This window comes from Rhinolophus ferrumequinum, chromosome 6 (genome assembly GCF_004115265.2).
Source record: "Rhinolophus ferrumequinum isolate MPI-CBG mRhiFer1 chromosome 6, mRhiFer1_v1.p, whole genome shotgun sequence".
In the NCBI taxonomy this organism is placed as follows: domain Eukaryota; kingdom Metazoa; phylum Chordata; class Mammalia; order Chiroptera; family Rhinolophidae; genus Rhinolophus; species Rhinolophus ferrumequinum.
The window spans coordinates 25,127,910-25,149,626 of NC_046289.1; the positions used below are offsets into that span (position 1 = coordinate 25,127,910).

The window sequence follows — 21,717 nt, forward strand, 5'->3', positions numbered from 1 at the left end:
AAAATACTGTCATTTCAACATATAATCAATATGAAAATTATTGAGATACTTGACATTTTTTGTACTAAGCCTAAGAAATCTGGTATATATTTTATACTCGCAGGACATCTCGATTTGGACTAGCTACATTTCCAGTGCTTAGTAGCCACATGTAACTCATGGTTTCATGTTGGACAGCACAGTTTTAGAATGTCCAGGTGGGATGGAGAAATGTTACTCTGGGCCCACTCTATGTTCCAAGTTAACCAATCAAGATAAAAGAGATGGAGTATATCCCTAGAGCTTTAGAAATGGTATTTTAAAAGTGTCTTGGTATTATAATCAGCAAGAGAATATCAGTAGTTATTAGGTTGGTACAAAAGTAGTTGTGGTTTTTGCAATTATTTTTAACCCTTTAAACCACAATTTCTTCTGCACCAACCTAGTATATGACCCCTAGCTGAAACAATAATTATTATTTTGTTCTCATCAAAGCTGTTCTTTGCTTATTTTTCTTGGATTAATGAGTTTAAAAACTAACCCTGACAGACAATTTCAATTTCTGACATGTCATTTTATTCAGATCCCCTATATTTGTTACGCCAATAGGAAAGAATTAAATATCTGTATAAAAAAATAATAACATGTATTGAGAGCTTGCTATATGCTAGAAGGTTGACAAGTGTTACCTTATTCAATCCTGGAAAGAACCATATGAAGTAGATTCTATGATTATTGCCATTTTTCAGATGAGGAAGCAGACATTCAAGTTGCTAAGTAAACTTTCCTAAGATTTCCTATCTGGCAAGTGGTGAACTCAGACAGGTGGATTCCAGAGCCCACACTTTTAACCATAGACAGCACTTCCTGGAAGTATTAATCTAAAATTTAACATTTTCCAAAATTGTTCAAAGTTCTGGTCTCCTTTTAAGATGTCTACTCTAAGCCCCCTTGCTTTTGAGCATTCTGGCAAAAAATATGTCTTTTGTGGGGTAAGATCAGTGCATTTAAAGGCTTATTTGAGAAATTTGGCCTCATTATAGATGGGTCAGGCCATTTGTAAATTGACAGATAGAACTTGCTTTACTGTAGAAAAAAATCTTGATGTATGATGTAAAAAAACCAAGTTAAAATAATAACATATGTTTTAGAACTGATAACAAGTGAATTCACAACAATTCTGTTTATTTAAAAGTCATACCTGTATTGATAGAGTTAAAATGATATTCTATTAGGTAATAAAAAGCAAGGCTATTCTACTTTTTTAAAAATCCCGTCTTTAATTCATTGTTTTTTTCAATTCGATCATTATAAAATGTAACTTAAATGTTTTAGTTCTAGATTAAAAGTTCTCAAAGTGAAGACAGATCTGGTCTGCCATTTTCATGTGTGCCAGATAGTTATGAATTTTGCTGGTTTCTGCATCTGGGCCTTAACACAATAAATGATTATACAGTCATAGAATATATACTTTTTCTTTAATATGTAGTAAAAATTTATTTTCCCTTTATTAAATCGTAAGTCTTTTCAGGACAGGCTGTACATTTCTTGCTTACTTTATCAAGTTGCATATGTTAAAATATGCTGTTGTCTTCCAATCTGAATTGCTGTAATTTTGATATATCAAAGAGGCTGGTGGGAGTTCTGATTGATACTACAAACTCGTATTTCTTGTGTCAGAATACCGTGCTTGCTTTTTAATGTTGTCAAGGCCCATCTCAGAAAAGTACTAACATTTGAACCAATTCCTTGACAAATGAATAAGGAAGGGATTTTTCAAACTTTAACTTTAGAAAAGAGAATAACTTTTGAAACTGCAAAATTCTCTGCAAAGAAGTTGCAAAGCAGTCTATAGAAGTTGACTCTGCTATAAACTAGGCAGAAAGAAGGGGTTAAAATTTTCAGGTCTTAAAAACATACTGATTCAGCCCTGTTTTGTTTATCTGTAACTCTAACAGTGTATGGAGTTGAACTCTGAAAGTTCTAGAACTTTAAAAAAAACTTTTAATTTTATTCATTGCCTTGAGAGGAGCGCTGAGAAAGGAAGTGAGAGGGCACAGCTTTGAAGAACTGGCAATTTGGCCTTTCCTCTCCCCCTTTCCACCCCTCCCCCACTATCTTAGCTATTTGACCCGATTAAACAACTTTGGGATGGTAGCCAGATTTCTGTATGCTAATGAGGCCCCTATTCAGGATTTAGTGCGATTTCATCCACCCGGATCTTCCCGACTGCCAGGTGGAAGCCTGGCTTCACAGAAATTTCCCAGTTTTGTCAGGGGTTCGCCACTGACGTGAAGCAGACACAGACTCTGAACACCTCCGGTCACATCAGATTATTCATTAGCAAATTCTTTTCACCTTCTATCTAAAGTAGTGAAAGGTGACGCCAGAATCGCGTGTGCTACTCACCAAAAGAAGTTCTGGCAATACCCAGTCTAGGTTCTACAACTTCTGTCTAGTTACTTGCATTCCTATTAGCAAAGTATGTTTCCGAAAGTTTCCTTAAACCTCCCCTACCCAGGTCAGAGCCCCAGGTCTCACTCGACTTTCCAGTCGCCCGGAATCTGATCATTGCATAAGTTTCTGGTGTGTGTGTGTAGAACTGAAGAGATGGTAGTGGGGAACCACGCGGAGTGACCACCGCGCATAATTACGTAATGAAAGCCCCGGCGGCTGGAGAGAGCCGGCCTGACATTGAGACATTCCAGGGGGTGGGGAGTTGCTGTCCTGGAGTCGCCAGGAACGGCGGAGGCAGTTCCAAGAAACCGAGAGGAAGGTGGCCGAGATAAAGAAAACACTTCGGGAATGAGAATATTAAAAAGCCTCAGGACCCAGAGCACTAGCAAACGGCTTGGCACGTGTAGTAATTTGTTAGAAGAAACGGCAGCCTTCCAATTTTTGCCCGGGAACAACGGAATTTGCCCTTTGGGGGATTAACAACGTAATAGCAAAGCCAAAAGCTAATGAATGGAGTTCAATGGTTTGTTGAAAATATTTCTGTCCGAGAGTGCAAACTCTCTTGCAGTTACTTAGAAAGTAGGGACTCAGACTAAAACCAGAATACTCTCCCGTGCGTTTCCACTTTCCCCAATCCGAAAAGGAGCTGCTCGCGCGGTACTGCCCCTTTAAGACCTGCTCGCTCTCGGGCTCTACAAAAGGGAGTGACCTCTGGGCTTTGACAGCTCCCCTAATAACTACAACCGTGCAGACCCCGCCCACCTGGCGACCGGTTGCGCCGATTGGCCAGCAGGCCGGTATCCTGTGCTCTGATTGGCTCGCCGCTTCCCCTGAGCGAACCTTTAGAACTCTGAGACAGACAATATTCTGTTACATTGTAGCAAAATGGCGACTGTCATTCACAACCCCCTGAAAGCGTAAGTAAGACTAAAAAATGTACATATTCCGCGTGGTTTCAATATGAAAAAAAGGGCGCCTTCTGCGTGCCCAGCGCTGCCAATGCACTGCACTTGCAGGCGCTTGCAGCCGTGGCGGGGCTTCTCTCTTTTCTTTCAGCTCTTACTTGTTCATCTTTTTTTTCCCCCCTCAACGCGCAGAAATGTTAGGAGATGCAATTAACAAGAAGAAAATTGTTACATTTGTGTTCTGCTTAATTGGCTGACAGAGAGAGAGATGGGATGTCGGCAGGGGAGCCTGGCGCTCGAGCGCTCTGCAGCTAGAGGGTCGTGGGCAGCTCGGGGACAGCACCGTCCCCCGAGTGCCCGGCCTCGCGTGGCGGCGAGCGTGGCGCAGGGGGCGGCCGAACTGGGGTAGAGCGCCGGGCAGGGGCCGCCTGGGTGCACTTGGCTAAGCCCCGCATCTCCGGAGCCCGCGGCCCCCGCCCGGCAGCTCCGTCTGCCTGGGCGAGCAGATCGCGGCAGCTCTGGAGTTTGCAGGGCGCTCTCCGCCTTCCGATGGCTGGCAGGGAGTTTGTGCTAACCTCCCGGAGTTGCGAGGACCGCAGGGGGAGCAGCGGGTCCCGGGAGCCCTGGGGCCCAGGTGGTTGCCCGCGGCTTTCCTGCTGGGGCAGCCCCAGGAGCGTGACGGGGCTCCCGGCGGTTGCCGGTGTGTTTGTGGGCGAACTGGCTGTAGTAAATTAACGACTCGGGTTAACTTGGGGTTGATTTGGAGTGAGGGAAGCTGCAGGTCTCATGAATGGTGTTCTCGCCTTCTCTGGATGAACAGCCGAGACTGGTGGAGAGGCAGCTTGGGGCTCCCGGCCCGAGCAAGGGGCAGGTGCCTCTGGCCGCCGCCGGGAGACTTTGAGCGGACGCCCAGATCCGGGACGGAGGGGGGAGGGCTGCGCGAGGACACGCGGGGGCCAGTCCCCGGGTCCGACAGCCAATTCCTGCTTGCCTGCTTTCCTCCTCTTTTTTATCCTGGCTTCCTTCCTTCCTTCCAGTCGGTGGAACTGTTAAGCCGCTAAGTCCGCTCGCGATTGCGGAGCTGGGGGTGGCTTCGGAAAACTAGCGTCGCTCTAAAAGGGGTGCTATTGGCAGTGATGTTGGCAGAGGGGTGCTCCCTCCAGATGAAGGCGCGACGTGGATGGGGGTCTGCGCCCTGGGAATCGGGTCTTCCTAGCTGGGCTGGAAGACGCGGGAGAGGGGAGCGGAAAGGTGAGGGTTGGTGGGCGTTTGGTGCCGAATTCTCGCGGGTGCGTGGCAAATGCCCACCTAGATTCTTTCAACTCCGCACATCGGCGCCCGCATCCCGGGCTCCTACTGGAGTTGCAATCCAGGTTCACAGTGTGGGGCGCAGGGGGATTCCTAATGCGAAGGAACGCACGGAGAAAATGGAACGCGTTGGCACTAGCTATCTCTCATCAGTAATAGAGAAAAAAGGTAAGAATGTCACAGGTCTCAGAGTTTCAAATATATTACGTATATATACTAAAGCTGCGGTTAAGAGGACATTTGAAGCTGAGGCTGATCAGAGAACAGCTCCCGGCATCAGTTCTCGCTCTGCAGCTCGGATACACTACACTTGATCGCCACAGCCTTTCACCCAAGAAAGAAAATGTTTTATGGCAGAATAGATGGGCGTAACTTCGACGCATCCTAGCTCCTGGTCGCTCGCGCTGCCATATCCCTGATGCTGTGACTTTCTACCGAACCCGTAGCTGATTTGCTGTTTCCCCATTTCCAGCCAAAAATCACATAATCGGGCTGATGCCAACTGGTAAACTCAAGTTAGAGAAATCTCACATGTGTGCCAGGTTTGTTTCCTATTGGGAAAGTGCTACCCTGGTTACCCTGGAGCCCGCTTACGCGCCGGCGGGCGCAATATTTCTACGCTCCAGGATTCTCCTGCTTGCTCCAGTTTTTTTGTTTTGTTTTGTTTTTGGACCGTAGAAGGGTGCGTGTTTGGGGTGGGTGTCTGTGTGGGGTACTGTTAGAGGTGGGGGAAGGGACAGAGAAGCAGTCTGGTTAGTGGAATTAGTTCTGAATATTTATACTTATACTTTATATAATTAGAAACAGTGGCAATGTGATGTATTTGTAGTTATGTGTCGCCATACACTCACACACTAGCGTACACACGATACTCCTGCGGCTTTCTCTAGGTGGGAGTTGAATGGTCCTTTGTAATTAGCTGCTCCTTTTTGCACCCCAACCCCTTTCCCTGGGGGTAAGGGGGTATAAATAAAACCCCTGACCAGCCGAGCCTCCTGAGCCCTGGACGGTTTTTAGACTCTAAGGCAGGAGCACACACGTCTTTATTGGAAGACCTACACCATCTGCTTTTATTTTTTAAAACAATTTGTTTAATAAAACATCTGATTTTTTCATTTGTTTTTAAAAGTTGCTGATCAGGAAACAATACACACGTGAATAAATTATGCATGGGATAAATTAGAACAAAGCACATAGACCAAGCTGAAAGGATAGATGGTGGTGGGAGGAGTGAAACCGGGAGAACGGTTTGGAGAGCTATGTTTTTAGCCTCCTGTGTCCCCTCTGACAATGAAACTGAGCTGAACGACATTAGCATTTTCTGTGTACCTTCTGATTCTTTCTCTCCCCTTGAAAGAAAGAAAGAAAGGGAAAAAAGAAGAAAGAAAGAAAGACCAGGGACGCCCCCTATAGAAACTGGTCATACAAAGGTTTCCTCTAGGATCGGGGGACAAAGTGGTGGTAGGTAAGGTTCTGGGAAGAAACAAGCGCAGGTTTCATGCAGCACCTCTGTAGGGCTCTGCCTACACTGAATATGGACCATTTTTCATTTATACTAGCTTTTTCCACGTGGGACATTCAATAATTCAATAGCTCAGGTAACTGGATGGCACAATTTGAATCTCATTGTTTTGGGGTCTTCCTTAGGGCTCCAAACTCCTGGAGCCACATCTCTCAGGAGTTTGGCTTTCTTCCTGCTTGTCTTTGATCTCCCCTCAACTCCCTTTCTTATTCCTCCTCCTTGTACCCTTCACCCCCTTCTCTCTGAAGCTGACAGCCTGGCTTCTCTCTCTGTTGTTGCCTTTAACATCTTATTACTGCCCAACAGGGTGTTAGAGGCAGAAACTGGAGCTGCCTGTACTGATCAGATCACAAAGGGGACTCAGCAGGTGGCCCCACAACCTAGCAGTCACATCTGGACAAATAGAATTTAAAAGCATCAATGGACATGTATAATGTGTAAGTGGGTATTACACATTATTTAATTTAGCAGCTACATTGTCTGAGCCTAAATGTCTGAACCCTCATTTATTGCAGTTACAAGCAAGGTAAGGGCCATGTGGTGAAGTAAACACATGTAGGTAACAGAAACATGGATTTGAGAAAGGCCTATGTATAAGTCACTCACATTACATACTGTGTTCTGGTTGATTTCTGCATACCTAGGAAGCATAACGGTTTTAATATAAATTCTAATCTTGCTATTCTAGTTCAGGTAAACCACCCTCCCTCAAATCTGCTATCAACACTTGAAACAACTTACTTTTATTAAGTTATCAAGCCCCTGGTTTGTATGCACTTAACTGGGAATGTCTGCCACCTTCTGCCAGACTTGATTATGCACATATGTATCTATTATTATAACTGCCTACTTAGAAAAGAATAACTGTTATTATTATTTAATTATTCCATATAAATCAACAGGGCTTTCCGTCAAGTAACTGGTTATAAAGAATGAGACCAGTAAACAATTTTCTCATGCTTCTAACTAAACATACATAATTGAAACTTTCTTTTGTAAGGAGTTTTCCATGCTTAGCGGTATGTGTTTGTATCCGTTTTGTTATTGAGGACACAACTCTGGGAGAAGTAAATATACTGACTTAGCTAAGGTCAAACAGCAGGTCATGTGTGTAGATGGACCTTAAATCTTCATCCTGTTATACACTCTGTGATCTAGATACACGCATTCTAATCTAAAGTGGTTTTGTGCCTGTGAAAGTTGTGTAATTGTTGCCACTTAGAAGCCAGGCCTCACTCTTGCTCTAGCGCTCAGTTTAGATATCAGAGAGGAGGGGGTACGGGAGACACATTCCTGCTTCTAATCTCCTCTTAACTGTTTCTGCTGGGGTGGGGGAATGAGGGGAGGTACTAAGGGGGGAGCATTAGGGTTGGAACTTTGTGAACTTGCAGCCTTTTATGGACATTATTATAGCCCTTATGAAAGAGGACCCTCAGACATTTTAAACCAACAGAGGCCTAAGAACCACCTTCTCCATCTGCTTCTGGTTGCCACTGCAAAAAAGAAAAAGCCCTAAATTCTCCAAAGTTCATTAGCACGCATTATTTTTCAGTCTGGTTTTGATGAGATACCCGTAAAGGAGATTAATTTCTGCCAGAACATAAGTGGAGGCATTGTCACAGGGCAAATCTCTGAAAGTAGCCCTGCCCGCAGACCACCTGGGAGACATCCACAGATCATGGTGGAATGCGAATCTCTCAGATCCTTAAGGTGGGCTGACATTCAGAGGCATCTTAATGGGAGACTTCTCATCTTCCTCTTTCTTTTTGGAAATATGCAGGTAGCTAGAATTTGGATGCATCTGAGAAAGACCATAATGTCTAAAGCTGTTTCAGAGCCATCTGCTCAGATCAATGCAAAAAAGAAAATGTCACAGTCAGCAAGCTTTGTTTTGAGCAGGCACCGGAAAAAGAAAGGAAACTGAGGCTGATTTTCAGTTTTCAAAGTGTAGCCACGCTGAGTGTAGTGGTGGTCGGGCGCGAGGTCATAAAAAGGCACCAGAATCCAGGCCTGTTTATTATCCCAACCTCTGCAAAGTAACTCTGGTTTTTGAGTATTCGGAAAGTCACTGGAACACAGAAATGTAGCCAAATGTGGCAAGCCCTTGGCCAAAGAAATGCCACACTACTGGAATAGCTTTTGCCCAGGCAGGTTTCCCTGCAGGGCCTATGTAAGCATGACCCTAGTTTTAAATAGTCTTTAAATATGTAGGTATTTAACAAGGAAAGATAAAGAGTGGCCTGGGGGGTGGGGTGGGGATAGATGAGTGGATAAAACCATTCTGTGGTCTGGAACTCTGAAAAGATTGTTTAACACCAAGGAGACTGATATCATGATCCATTGCAAGTTGGAAAGTTTACTTTAGTTGTGTGAGTGACTGAGGAGAGATGAGGTGTTGTGGTGTTTTTGTAATTTGTTTTTCTTATTGGTTCGGTTACTAGTGTTTCACAGTCTGTCAAACCATATGGATGAATGGAGCTTACATCGTAAAACTGTCACAAAAGGAAGGTTTTTGAAGCCTGTGATTTGCATCAGTTTTAAAAGCAGTGGTTAGGAGGTGTTGGGGGGTGGGAAAAGAGGGGCAGACTGTTTAGAGTTTCTAGGTAGTGTGTTTGTGAATAGTGGTGGGGAGGGTGGCAAGGGAAGAGAAGCCGCGAGGAGGCTAAAATTTAGCGGCTATGTTTGGAAGCAGGCAGGGGCGAGGGGATTAGGCTCAGAGCTTCTAATAATGGGGTTCACATAGCCCACATTGCGTCCCCCACCACCAATGCCTCCGTTCTGAGCCCGGGGAGCAATGATGGTACATGTCTAATCCTTTTGCCACCCTCTCCACCCTCCCTGAATGCCGAGCCTGGGCATCTTAGGTTGCTGTAAAATGAGTGAGTTGATTGGTGTGACTTACTTCGAAAATCTGCTGTTTGTGTGTTAACCGCAATTGGAAGCTCCACCAGAAAAGATTTTCCAGTCCCCAAACTTTCACCTGCCATCAGTGTGGCCGGATCTCAAACTCTCAAATTCTGTCCCTCTTCGTAGTGCACTTCTCACCAGTGCCTAGTGTTTTGCAGCTGTGACTTCAGAGTAATGGAGGAGAAAAAAGAAGCAGCTCAGGGAGAGGAACCCAGAGCCTTGAGCTCTGCAACCAGGTAGCTATGTGATCTTGGACACAACTTCTCTGAGTTGCATATTCCTTGTCTGTAAGATGAAGGTGATGTACCTTGATTGCCCGAATTCTGTTCAAGTCAAAAACTTTGTGGCTCTTACTATGGTTAGTTGGGACAGGAGGACAGTTAGGGGCCAGAGTTCAAAGTCTTTCAAAGTGTGGCTCTAAAGAAGGGTGTGGCTCTTAAGATGGGAGACTCTTTGCAGTTTCATTTTCTCTGGTCCACTCTTGCCACATTGTGCTACCACTTGGGGTTCTAATTGGCATGGAACTTCCTCTCCCTTCTCAGGGCCTAGGGCTGAGGAACACGTGGTGGACCATTTAGAACGTGAGCTTTGCTTCTGATTTTCTCTTTTGAACACTTTTCTTCTCATTAACACCCCAAACAGAATGGAGAGAAGAAAGAGAAGTGGGAAGACTAATTGGTCTATTTTGCTGTTTATAAGCACTCAGATAAAGTTTTTGGTTATAGTAAAGACTGGAATTACTGAGAATATCTGTTTTTTTCTCTCTCACTCTTTTCTTTAAATGTATGGAAGGGGAAGGAAGTAAAAGATTTTTCTCCTGGATTTCATGTATTCACATCTCTGTGGACCTGCCCTCTCCTCCACCATGGCACCCATCCCAATTAACATGGAAATAAAGTGCTTATTTCATTCCCATTTGGGCAGCTGCAGATACCTGGCTGTTCAGAGAGCTGAAGTAGGTGGAACTGTACTTATGTCTCATTGAGCTTCCTCTAGTGTTCCCTGTGTTACTGCTGAGAAAATGGAGGTATCCCGCAGACACACAGAAGCTGGCCCTACCTGGCTGGGTATTAGCAGTGTCTAAATTGGAATTCACTGCCTCTCCTTCAGTGACATGCCTCTAGAACATCCCAGGTTCCTCTGGGGTCACTATTATTAAGCTTTTCTTTGGTTGAAACCTCCCTTGGCAATTTTCTGTAAGCTTAAAGGAGGAAGAGGGGGTTGTAAAACCCCTGAGAGAATTCACAGAAGCCTAAATTGTGAGACTTCGGCAAAATGAAAAAACAAAATGGTCACTCTGATCTTCAGCAGAAAGAGGCAGCTGTTAATTTTTTTTCTCTCTAATTGTAAAAAAAAAACGCATGTCATTTAACATTGATAACATGTAAATATACCATTTTAACCTTTAAATGTACAATTCAGTGGCATTAAGTAAGTACATTCATAATGTTGTGCGACCATTGATACTATCCATCTCCAGATTGTTTTTATCATCCCAAACAGACACCCTCCCCCACCCCTATCCCTGGTAATCACCATTCTACTTTCTGGCTCTATGAATTTGCCTATTCTAAGGACCTCATATAAGTGGAATCATGCAATATTTGTCCTTTTGTGACTGGTTGATTTCACTTAGCATAATGTCCTTGAAGTTCATCTACTATGTTACAGCATGTGTCAGGATTTCCTTTTTATGACTGAATAATATTCCATTTGTGTATATAGCACATTTGTTCATCCATTTAGCCAATGGATAGACACTTGAGTTGTTTTCACTTTTTGGCAATTGTGAATAATGCTGCTATGAACATGGGCATAGAAGTAGCTGTTTGAGTCCCTGCTTTCAGTTCTTTTGAGTATATGTCTATGGTCCCCTTCATTTTTAGACTGTTTAAAATGTAGGGACTATGTTTCTAGGTAGTACAGGCAACCCCACCTTATAAATTTAAAGAAAAATAGTGACAGTATCATAGAATTCAACTTCTTTATCCCCCTCCCCCATAGGAATACCATTATTTAAGGGAGGTAGGTAAATGCCCTGGAAACCCAGAAACTCACTTCCCTCTTCCTCAGCCCTTGTCCCCCTCCCCTGAGCATAGGGACTCTCTGGAGGGTCAGGGTTTGGGTTTGGGGAGGCTCCAGGTGCTTAGCAGTCTTAGTCACCTGTTGGGTCTTGGAGTAAAGGTCTCCTAGGCAGAGAGGAGGTTCCATCTGGTAACGGGGTTGAGGGATCACCTGGGATGACAGCACAGCTTGAAAGGCAAGAGTTAGTAAACTAGGCCTGTCTTTTCATATAGTGAAAAAAGCTTTTTTGTCTCCTTTCTCTTCCCTTCCCCTACACCCAGCCCTGCTTACCACCCCCACCACCACCCAAATGAAATAATAGATGTGAATACATTTCAGAAGGTGTAAAATACAAATGTGAGGCATTATTAGGAGAACTACCGTTTCCTGTAGCTGACTGAAGCCTCTCACAGTCAGCAATACTTCATATATTAAACATTATTTTAATATATTAAAACGAAAACAAGTGAAATGAATCTGGCATTACACATCATGTGTAACCATTGTTTCTCAGGAAAAGCGAAGCCTTACTCATCCAGCTGTGTGTAAATAGCTCTGGGATGCAGTGGGATTTCCCGTTGTCTGGGTTTGAAATAGGTGAGAATATGAGCTCAAGGGAAGTCCTCATTTCATTTCCCATTGGCCGCCATGAACTGAGTCCACCTTCAAAATCAGGGGAAACGGAAACTCGGAGGGCAGAGGGACTCTTGGGAGAGGGGAGGGGTGAAGGTGGGACTGGAGCTTAAATTTGCTAGTGCACAAGGAGGGGGAGCTGTTGACATAGGAGATCAGCAACAAGAATTGATTTTTTATACAAAGTAGACTATGGCGATCATCGTGACGGGGGTCAGATCTCAGAATTGAAGTTACATTTTGGTTGCCAGCCTTGGAAATGCTTCAGGTTCAAGTTTGCTGCAGAACTACAACATTACTTTACAAAAGCAAATTAAGTGAAAAACGTCATTCACACTCCCCATTCTCCTCAACTAATGACTCTTTAAACATCTTTGCTGCCAGTTGAGCTCAGTGAGAACTGTCCCACCCTCTTTGGAGCTTTGTCATCCTGCCTGGCCAACAACTGACTGCCAGCCTGCCCCTCAGAACTAAGCGGCATAGTAGCCTCTCTCCCTGCATCTAGGAGCTTCCACTCCAAGGAAGGCCTCCAGTCTGTCTGTTTCTCCTTCTAGACCCTTGTTTGGCCGGGCAAAGTAAGTGCCTGTAAACCAGAAGCCTGACTTCTCCCCCAGGCTTCTCCTAGAGAAACCCCTGTCAGTTGGGGGTGAGGGGCGGTGGGAGGCAATGTGGTGCTGGGGATGGGGGAGGGCAGCGTGGATGGGGTAGTGGGAGTGGAGAGAATATATTCTCTCCTGCTAATTGTTTTCCCCGAGGACTTAGCCAATGCAGAACCACCTATTATCATGGGAGTGCGCTATGGTGGTTCTGCCTGTGATGAATGCTAAGTAGAAACAAGCAAGAAAAATTAACAGGCGGCTGCTTCTGTCCACCTAATTAAAATGCATATCCAAATGCATAATTCCTTATGTTTCCCCATGCACACACTCCCCTTCCAATCCCAATTCTATGGAGCAGAAAAAAAACACTTTCCCCCAATCATTTCTCTTGATTATATTTCCATCAAGGAAGAACTGGAGGGTTCCCTTAGACTTAGAAAAGGGCTGTTCTTACAACACTTCTAAAATCTCTGGGTTTTTATTTAGATTGAGCCTGAAAATGCTGAACTCTTGTTTAAAATGAAAAACAAAAACTTTATCTGACTGCAGAAAAAAGATGGAAAGTAGAGAAAGAAAAGGGGAAAAAATAGAAAGCAAGAAAAAAAGAAAGTTCCCACCATTTCTGCTGACCTTTTAATTTTGTGCTCAAAGTCTGGCTTGGGTCAGCAATAAGAATTTGGGTCTTTTCTATCTCCTCTTGGTTCTTTCCTGGACTTTGTACTGCTTCCCGCAGCCCCCAAAACAAACATAGCCCAGGGTTTTGTAGAGAGATTTGAGAAGATGCATCTACCTGTGCAGATCAGGTAGAGAGAGAAAAAAAAAAAACCACCACTACCACCACCACCAACAAAAAAACCCCCAAAAGCCTCTGCGCCTCTGTGTTTGGGACTAGATCAGAGATGCAGACACCACACTCCCAAGTACGTTTTGAGTCAAACAAACAATACCTCTTTAGCCTTATCTTCCTCCCTCTTTGTTCACTGATCATTTTCTCCCCCTCGGAAGAACAACTTTATTCAGTGTCATAAAATATTTAATGAGACAGGAAACTTAAGTCACTGTGTTCAATTTGATGTCACTGCCACCTATGTGACAGCCCCTCCTCCCGGGCTCGCCCCCCCCTCCTGAAGCCCCTGACTGCCCTCCACAGCCGCCCCAGCTGTTGATTTATCAGGGCCGGCTGGCTCAGCAGTGCATGGAGATTGCTTTTAATTAACTCTCTTCATTTTTCCCAATCTTCAGGGAGCAGCAGCCCTTTAATGATTTTAATATTTTATCTGGATTTATCTCGCCTTATTTGTTGTTGTTTGACTTCCGCATTTGTTCTTCCTGAAGCTCTTCCAGACTGATATATTTATTTGCCCCTTCCACCGACCCCAAGACCTTTCTGGAGAAGGGATACTGATGGGTTCTGAAGAAGGCCCTGCCTTCCCAAGCTTTCTACCACCTGCTCCGGGACAGGCGTCTGGTGTTGGCCTGTGCAATGGTTTGGATTAGGACTTTCGTTTTAGTAATCCTAGTCTCACCTGAAGGAGTTTCTGAGCTTTTCATTAAAAAAAAAAGCAAACTTGGAACTTTAGAAAGAGAGCTCTTTTTGCCTCTCTCGTTCTTGCTGCCTCTGTAAGGGAGGAAGCTGCCCTGGAGAGTGGGATAAAAACTGCTACCTGGGTTCCCCGTCAGCTGTAGTCCGAGGTCTGCCATCTTGCCCACCCCACCCTGACATAGTTCAATGGAACTGCTGCAGAATGATGACTTGACGGCAGGGCTGGTGTAGGTGCAGTCAAGTCTGTGTGCTGCTTTATTGTTCAGATGTAGCTGGGATCTGCTGAACAACTGCTTGAAGAGTAATCGTAGGTACAGGCTGAAAGAGGACGTGCAGAGGCACCGGTTGCCTTCTCCTTCAACCCTCAGTTTCCCATCTCTGTGCCTGCTCCCCAGGGTGGAAAACACACCACCACCTGCACACCTTCCCAGCTCCCCTTTCCAGCCTCCTTTTGGCTGCAGTCTGTTTCTTCCCCCAATAGTCCCAGAGTGGTTTGGCAGACAGACTTTTGTGGGGGCTACTTTTCGAACTGGCTTGTCCACAAAATGCCCTTTTGGAATCTCAGTTTGGTGATACATCTGTAGGGTTATCCGTTGCTAGGCAACTGCCAACTAAAGTTTGAGCGTGATCTGGGGATTGCAGTGAATTACTCTGGGTGACTTGTATCTACATTTCGGGACTTGGCTCTGCAATCCCGTGTCTGGGAACAGGAGTTTGAGAAGACATTCTTCCGTGTGCCTTTATGGAAAGAAGTATTGGTTTTTAAAGTCTAACCCAGTGCCTCGCACACAAATGTTTATTTTGGTGATGAAAACGGTGATTCTTTTTTTTTCCCATCTCCTTGCACTCACCCCTTTAGCTCTGTCAGTTCTGAAAACCAATATGCTATGTGGGATCCTAAGCTCATATGTGGAGTACAGAGATGGAAAACCAGGGCTTCTGCACCACAGTCTGCTTGGTGTTCAGGCTCCTAGGTGTCCTACTGAGTGTGGCTTCTTCATTTTCCTTGTCAATGGCAGACCCTTTTGAGAATCCTGTGAAAGTTGTGGACTATCTCCCCAGAAAAAAATGCACATGTGTGTGAACATCTCCGTATGGTTTTATGGGGCTCACAGACCTTGAGGAGCCCATCAGTGGATACCCTAGAGGTCCATGGGCTCCAGGTTAAGAAGCTCAGAATGAGAGATGAGGTGAACTTGTTATCTTGAGGGACTGCTCTGTATCCCTGCTTAGAAAGAGGGTGCCCCTCACGCTCCCCTGTAGTCTCACCAAAGGGCGCAGCAGCTTCTCCAACCCTGCTCCAGATATGCTTGGTGAGCATCCACTTTCTCATCGCCCAGATACTTCGAAGTCCCCTCTTTCCCACTGAGGCACTTGCTGACCCTTGGGTAGAACTGGCCACACCTGCCTTGGTCCCATAGTCCTAAGCATATTCTTCTCTCTCGGCCACTGAAATACTTCACTCTGGTTAATTAGAATGTAAGGCCCAGGAGGACAGACAGGGCCGGTGCCTCCCTTGCCTTCCTAGCCCCAGAATCTAGCATAGCAGGCGCTATCTCATAAACACGTGTGGAATAACCAAGCAAAGGAAGCCACCAGGCAGACACACTGCTTTTCCCGCCTAATTTGCTGCTAGCCCTTTCGAGTTGACGTGTTTCTCATCCTCTCCCGCAACTGCAGGAGTTTGGAAAAGACATCAGAATTCCTTTTCCCAAATTCTTCAGTTTTAGGGGTGGAAACACTGGCCTTACTTGCATGTAGCATGTTCAGCTGTGATGAATGTCAGCTTTATTTATTTTGGCCCCTTTTTTCTTTACCACATCCTTGTAGATATAGAAAACGTGGATTTCCCCCTCATTGGTCTTGGGAAATAAAGACAAGTCTTTCCGCTTTGTTCTTTCTCAGGGACTAAGTAAGTTAGGGCTTCTGACAAGCCACTGGTAAGTCTACCATATTTTTATTAAGTGCCTGATGTGTGCTCAGCTGTGTGTGGGATTTCCTTTAGCCTTATTTATACCTGAGGACTTGTATGGGTTTTAAGATGGAGGAGACCAGAAGGTGAGAATGATATATAGGTTTAGCCCAAGGCTGGAATCAGTGAGAGTCTACTGCCCCGTCCTATTGAGTTTGGCGGTATCTGTAACCCAGTGACTGTTTTCAGATACATACTCTTTTAGACATTGCCTGTTGTATACTTTCATAGTACCAATGCCTAGATCAGGGGTGTCCAAACTTTTTTCAACGTTTTTCACCAAGGGCATATGCGGTAAAATACACAAACAGCCGGGCCACTCACTCGAGGTGAAGTACGTATGGCCTCACCTGGTTTATTTAAGTAAACTAAATATATTTTTGGAATTTGCTGCAGGCCAATTAAAAATGGATTGCGGGCCGCAGTTTGGACACCCCTGGCCTAGATAGATACAACTTTCCCTATGACTCAGTGTCCCAACCACATTCAGAGCAGATCAATTCACTCAACAATGAAACAAAAAATGATGTCCTGGGGGTCACGTGAGGGCCTTTATTCCTCATAGTGAGAGAGAGAAAAATACCTATCATGTCCTCTCACCGCTTTTCCACCCTCCCGATCACTCAGTGTTGGGGCTATCTGGAAGAAGATACCACCTGGAGAGGCCTGGTTCTGTGTCAGGTGGAAGGTGAAGACCGAGGTGGAGTCGGGCTACCCAAGTCAAGTTTTCATTCAGATTCTAGTCTGCTAGATCTCCTTCAACGCAGAAAGCCAGAGAAAATGTTGATGGTTCATGACATATGGGCTGTAGGAAGAGAATTGTACAAAAATGTTTGTCAACTCAGAAAGGTCATACTGTGCTAGCACTTAGTCGGTCCTGATGTGCAAACCCTCAGTGCAGAGGGCACACATGGGGCCGTCCGCTTGTTCGTGCTCGTTTCCTTTCTGGGCAGCCATCCCAGTATAACAGATACTTATACATATTCTGTCCTCATTTATATAATTACACACATCTCTGGGGGATAGGGAACAGGTTTGGATCATTCAATTTTAGGTCAGTTATGCACAAGGTAGCTGAGATGCACACGAATCTGTAGAGATCTATGAAATGTGGAAAGTTCCCATAGTTCCCTGGTCCCAAACATACCAGGGGGCGTTGTTTGCTGTCTCAGGAGCTGGAGTTCCCCGTCAGCTTGGTGGGCAAGTGGTGGCATGGAGCCTGCCTGGCTTGTGAGTCTGAAGGTAGGAACCTTTCTGAGACAGAGCTAGTTCTTGCTATCCTTGGAGCAATAGGATTCTTGTTTTTTTATTTGAGGATCTGCCAAACTGAGAGGACCCTTTAAGGTTCCTCTTCTGGTGGTCATTTGTTCTCACCCATTACCTGCCTGGAATGTGTTCGGTTCCTGAGAAATACAGAATAAAAGAAGCTCTGATGGGTAGAACAATATTATTGCCCAGTGTTGCCTGGAGTTCCTGTCTCCTTTGTGACCCAGATGAACTGGTGTAGACAATGTTAAAGCTCTGAAATGTCCCCACCTTTCTCCAAGACCCAGGATTGGCAGCCTTGGGCAGTTCAGCTTCCTGGCATGGCTCCTCCAGGCTCTATTGTAGCTTTTCAAATCCCCAGGAAAGAAAAGCCTGCTGGTTACCCTTTCATTTCTCTTTTGCATTCTGCTTCTTATTTTATTTCTTGATTCAGATCTAAGCCTCTCCAGCATTCTCTGAGCCCTAGACAGAAGAATAATCCACTTAATGCTTCATATCAAGGGTTACAGCTCCAGCCTAGGTCTCCTTCTGACTTCTTGTCCTTTCATCCATGCCCCACTGACATCATACTCCTTCCCCTGCGTGCAGCACCCCTTGATCAAAAAGCACCAAAGGGGCACAAAAAGAAAGAAGAGTATTCCACTTTGTCCCCAGGAGGGCACACTCAATCTTGTGAATGTGGGAGTGGGGAGACGGAAGGGGGAAATGGGCAAAGACTGCACACAGCAAATGGGTGAGAAGAATGGATGTATGAGATTACAAGGGAGGGAATAACTGGGCACTAAATCCCCCAAGGGGGTCTGTGAAATAGAAGAGAAAAGCAGGTCCCATGGTTGGGGTGTCAGAGAAGGTTTCAGGGAAGAGGCGGCTCTGAGCTGAATTGGGAAGGATGGTGGGATCTGGTCAGGCTCAAGGAGTGATGGAGGGTGAGGATGGGGAAGGTCAAGTGTAAAAGGTAAGTGAACAAAGATTTGAGAAGCATTTGAGTCATGCCGTAGAGAATCCCCTCCTTTTCTGGGGGAAGGAAAACCAGGTGGGAGGGAATGTGCAGAGGACAGCAAAAGGATTCCTGTGTCTGGATGGGAGTGGGGGCGGTGTGTGTGTGTGTGTGTGTGTCCGAGTCCATGGACAGAAGGTAAAAATGGGTAATAGCCTGGGGCCAGGCCGGTCTGAGTAGAGCCACAGTTAGGCAGCCAGTTCCTGGGAAGTACTTGAACATTTCAGAGGCCAAAAGAGAGGCTTCAGAGGAGGTTGGGGTTGTCATCCTGTGTCTCCCAAAGGGGAAGGGGAACCTTTAGAGGCTCCCACTCTCACTAAGGTTGAGCTGAATCCTGGTTCTTGGTTTCCTTGATCATGTGTTCGGGTCCTTTCCAGGGCATCTTCCAGAAGGGGTGGGGGTCGGGGGGATACACTGGGGGGCCTCGTTTGGTGTGAGCCTTCCATTTTATCAGGTGCAGCTCAGCTCTGGCCAGCAGATTTGCTAAGTGGGGTTAAACCCCTGTCTAAATGCTGGAGCTAAAGGCCTTTTTCCCTTTCAGTGCTTTAGTCACCACCCCTTTTCTTTAAAACAACAACAACAACCCATAAATGGTATAAATAAAAATAAACAAATCCAGTCCAGTGCGGAAAACATGAAAGCTCACCGTGGTAGCTCAGCTGAGTGGTTCTCTGAGGATGAGTTTCATGGCTCACATCGGGGGAGTGAGGCCGCAGGTTTCTAAGTCAGTGTTTCCTCCTGGGGGTGATGAGGTGGTTTATTTTGAAGGTAATGCTTCCCCACTCCCACACAGGCACCCCCATTACCCATTCAAGCTCTCCACCTACATGTTGTCTACTCCATCCCAGAGGAAGGCCAAGGGGCCCAGGGAACCAACTTTCAGGGGGAGGGGGCATCCCACCAGTCTTTGGGATCCCTTCGAGTCTTGTAGTCTTTGAAAGTTCAACACTGTCCCAGGGAGTGTGGCAAGCAGTGGCTGTGTGGCCTAACTTGGGTGCTGGCTCTGGAGTTGGAGAGTCTGGGTTCAAATCCAAGTCGCACGATCATGGGCAGGATTTCTAACCCCTCTGTGCCTCAGTTTCCTCATCTGTAAAGTGGGAATGATAGTTTCTGCCTTTAGAGGGTTGTTAGAAAATTAAGTGAGTTAATATATGTAAAGTGCTTAGAAGAGTTGGAACATAGTACCCTCTTAACAGATGTTTGCAGTGACTCTGTTTTTCCATCTGTAGAATGCAAAGACATATAGCTGGCTTTCCCCCCCGCCCCACATTGGCTTAGGAAAATGAGATCATAAGTAGGAGAAGTTCTGATTTTCTTAGAAGAAAGATATTCTAGAACCTTATGGAATTATTATTATTATTATTAATGTACTATTATACTCTTATAGCAAATCTGCTAGAAGAGACTTTGAGAAAGATTTATCTATGGGACACTTTGTCCAGTTCAGATTATTATGTGCTACTTAATTGGTGCTGATACTGGGTCCTTCTGAGAAAGAATAAGAATTTCACAGATGCAGAAACAATATACAGAGATGGACTGAGTCTGTGAACTCCTTGCTCTCACTTCCACTCACTGCTGCCCCCGCCTCCTCCTCCCAGAGTGTTTCCTGCCTGCACGAGGATGCCCTTTGCACGGGTGGAGCAGGGCTCCGAAGTCCTTCAGACCAACGTGGGAGAGAGTTGAGAGTTGGTCTGATACACGGAGGACCGTGGACACCTTGCTCACCTGCAACCCTCCTGTCCCGGCGGGTGTGTGTAGACACCTTCCCAGCACAACACTTTTGGTAGGCAGTGATCTGTGCTTGACAAGCTGGCATTCCAAACTCCAGGTCTTCCAAACACCAGACCCCTATGTTATTTTTAACTGTCCAAAGTTTTTCCACGTGGTGTAATTGATGGGACTCGATAGCCTAGTCAGAGAACCTACACTTCAGCTCGTTTTGCATCCTTTGAATGGGATTGTGTCTGGTGACCAAGCAGAAAATCCTGTTTTCTGAATCGACTGTTCTAAATCTTCCCGCCCGCCCTACCCCCCACTCATCGGTGGGGAAAAGAAGCAAACACAAAGATAACATGAGCTCGCCTGTTTCTGTGGCTCCAGATAGGAGGGAGGAAGATCATTTCTGTCTGTGACCTTCTCCCTGCTCTCTCTGAGTTCTGATAATGAGGGACAAAGCTACATTTTCAGAGAGATAACAGGAAGGGCATTGAGGAGGTTGGCACACAGTCTCTTCTGGCCTTCTTTCTCAGCCCCCGTCTTCTCCAAGGGGTAAGTCACATTCTCATGGTCCTCTGGGGACAGCCTGGGACAGACGCTCTTATTTAAGAGCCTCAGCTCTATTGGTATCCAGTGACCACCAATCTGTGATAATTGAGAAGATTCTCAGTTGCCCGAGTTCAGGAGAAAGTGTGCCACCTCACTCTGCCCTGTCATTTGCATCATGAATTTCTCCAACTTGTTTCTCATTTCTCTTCTTCAGTCACACGTCTTTCCAGACCATGGAGCACTTGACATTTATCTTGTATTAGTTGACCACGTACAATGTACCAACTATTGTGTATACAATGGGTGTACAATGGTGAACAAAACCAACGTGGACCCTATTTTGATGGAGCTTATAGGCCAGTTGGGGAGACAGACATGAACCACATAAAAATATAAGTAAAAGTTGGATCTGTGTTATGTTGGAAAAGTCCAGGAAGATATAAGAGAGTATAGCAGGAGGAACTGTTCTAGTCTTGTGTGTTGAGGGAAACTCCTTGAAGAGGCAACATTTCATCTCAGGCAGAGGAACAGCACGTGCAAAGATCCTGTGACATGATGGAGGGACAAGGAAAGCAGTTGTAGTTGGAGGGCCAGAGAGAAAGGGAAAGTATGCTAAGAAAGGTCAGGAGGGGCTCGAACACGCAGGCCCTTGATGTGTATTTTAAGGGTATATATTTTCTCCTAAGAGCCACAGAAGGGTTTAAGTTAGGAAGCAACTTGATCCAATTCACATTCTAAAAATTTCCCCCTGGTTACAGGGAGACTTAGCAGTAGGGCCGGGGAAGGACCGCATGAGTGAGTTCTGAGGAGGCTCTTCTGGGTCCAGTTTAGAAAATAAAAATGACATATGAGCACGTACACGAAGGACCAGGCATTAGCTGCATAGGCTGTGACAACAGAGCTTTCCCTTTAACTGCTTCCCTCCTTCCTGTCATTCCCAGTCCCATTTGATGGTTGAAAGAAACTGACACCCCGCCCCCATCCTTGGAAGTTTTCGGTACTGTGAATAGATTGCTTTTCCTCTCTAGTACAGTCTGAAGCAGTTTGCCTCCCTCTGTTGTCCCTGCTGTTCACTCCTACAGCGGGTGCCTTGGGGCTTCTCAAGGTGTGGCTTGGTGCCTCAGGGCTTCTCAAGGTGTGGCCTGAGGACTACCTATGCAAGGGCAGCTCTGTGACTGATGTAAAGGTAGATTCCTGGGTTTTCCCCTAGACCTGCTGAATCAGAACCTCGGGGGTGAGGCCATGCTATCTGATTCTTATGCCTGCTAAAGCTTGAGAACCACTGTTCATCCAGCAC

General features: G+C 45.6%; 1 protein-coding gene across 2 annotated transcripts in view; it reads left to right on the top strand.

Moving 5' to 3' along the window:
* Nucleotides 1–3,286: 3,286 nt before the first annotated feature.
* DPF3 (double PHD fingers 3) overlaps nt 3,287–21,717 on the top strand; it is a 247,804-nt gene continuing 229,373 nt past the window's right edge. For both annotated transcript variants that reach the window (XR_004423250.1, XM_033108877.1), the window contains exon 1: nt 3,287–3,353. Coding sequence is in view for 1 of the 2 variants with exons in the window: in XM_033108877.1 (XP_032964768.1) it covers nt 3,322–3,353 (32 nt within the window). In the remaining variant the exon portion in view is untranslated. The remainder of the gene's footprint in view (nt 3,354–21,717) is intronic.